Here is a 1,008-nt window from a genome sequence, read left to right as displayed (position 1 = left end):
AGCGTGTCGCCCTCAACAAGGGCAGGGGGTCCCTGGGGTGCGTGGTGTGTCCCCCAACAAGGACAGAGGTGCCAGGGGAAGCACAGGATACCCACTTTCCTGGGTGAGTGGTCTCTGGGGTGCACAGTGTGTCCCTCCCAACAAGCACAGGAGGTCCCTGGGGTGCTTGGGGCATCCACTCCCCTGTGTGTGCCCTCCCTGGGAGCACTGGGTGCCACTGCCACTGGGACAGACCCCCCCGTGGGGCAGTCAGGCTCTGTCCCAGTGCCCCCCAGGGTGTACCAACTGTGCTAACCCCCCGTGTCACACTGCAGGTGGTGCTGTCACGACAGTATGGCTCCGAGGGACGATTCACCTTCACCTCCCACACGCCGGGCGAGCACCAGATCTGCCTCCACTCCAACTCCACACGCATGGCCCTGTTTGCTGGGGGCAAGCTGGTAACTGGGGGGTCCCCACTCCCAGGGGAGGGGTGTGTGGCATTGTCAGGGTCCCTCTCACCCCCCTTGTCCCCCCTTTTTCCCCAGCGGGTGCACCTGGACATCCAGGTGGGTGAACACACCAACAACTACCCCGAGATCGCTGCCAAGGACAAGCTGACAGAGCTGCAGCTCCGAGCACGACAGCTGCTGGACCAGGTGGAGCAGATCCAGAAGGAGCAGAACTACCAGAGGGTGAGGAGGGGAGTTCAGAGGGGTCGATTTGGGGGGGATCCCCCCGTTTCCCCCCTGCCTGACCCCCTGTCTGTGGCAGTACCGGGAGGAGAGGTTCCGCATGACGAGCGAGAGCACCAACCAGCGCGTGCTGTGGTGGTCCATTGCCCAGACCATCATCCTCATCCTCACTGGCATCTGGCAGATGAGGCACCTCAAGAGCTTCTTCGAGGCCAAGAAACTGGTGTAGCCCCCCCAAACTTCCTCCAAACCTTTGGGGAGGCTCCTCCAAACCCACACACCTACTCCAAGGTGGGCTGCGACCCACCCTGGGGGACTCCCACAGTCCTGGGGG

The 1,008-nt window shown here is 63.2% G+C and overlaps 1 protein-coding gene across 1 annotated transcript; it reads left to right on the top strand.

Annotated features, from left to right (window-relative positions):
• Positions 1-314: 314 nt before the first annotated feature.
• TMED4 (transmembrane emp24 protein transport domain containing 4) lies at positions 315-910 on the top strand (the record flags this gene model as incomplete). The annotated part of the gene is made up of 3 exons (XM_009071122.1): positions 315-440; positions 528-674; positions 754-910. Coding segments are annotated over 3 exons (423 nt in total), but the record flags the coding sequence as incomplete, so codon positions are not given.
• Between the last annotated feature and the right edge of the window lie 98 nt (positions 911-1,008).

The sequence above is a fragment of the Acanthisitta chloris genome, unplaced genomic scaffold (genome assembly GCF_000695815.1).
Source record: "Acanthisitta chloris isolate BGI_N310 unplaced genomic scaffold, ASM69581v1 scaffold36673, whole genome shotgun sequence".
Lineage (NCBI taxonomy): Eukaryota > Metazoa > Chordata > Aves > Passeriformes > Acanthisittidae > Acanthisitta > Acanthisitta chloris.
Note: the sequence above shows the minus strand (reverse complement) of the source record. Positions and strands in the feature narration are given on the sequence as shown.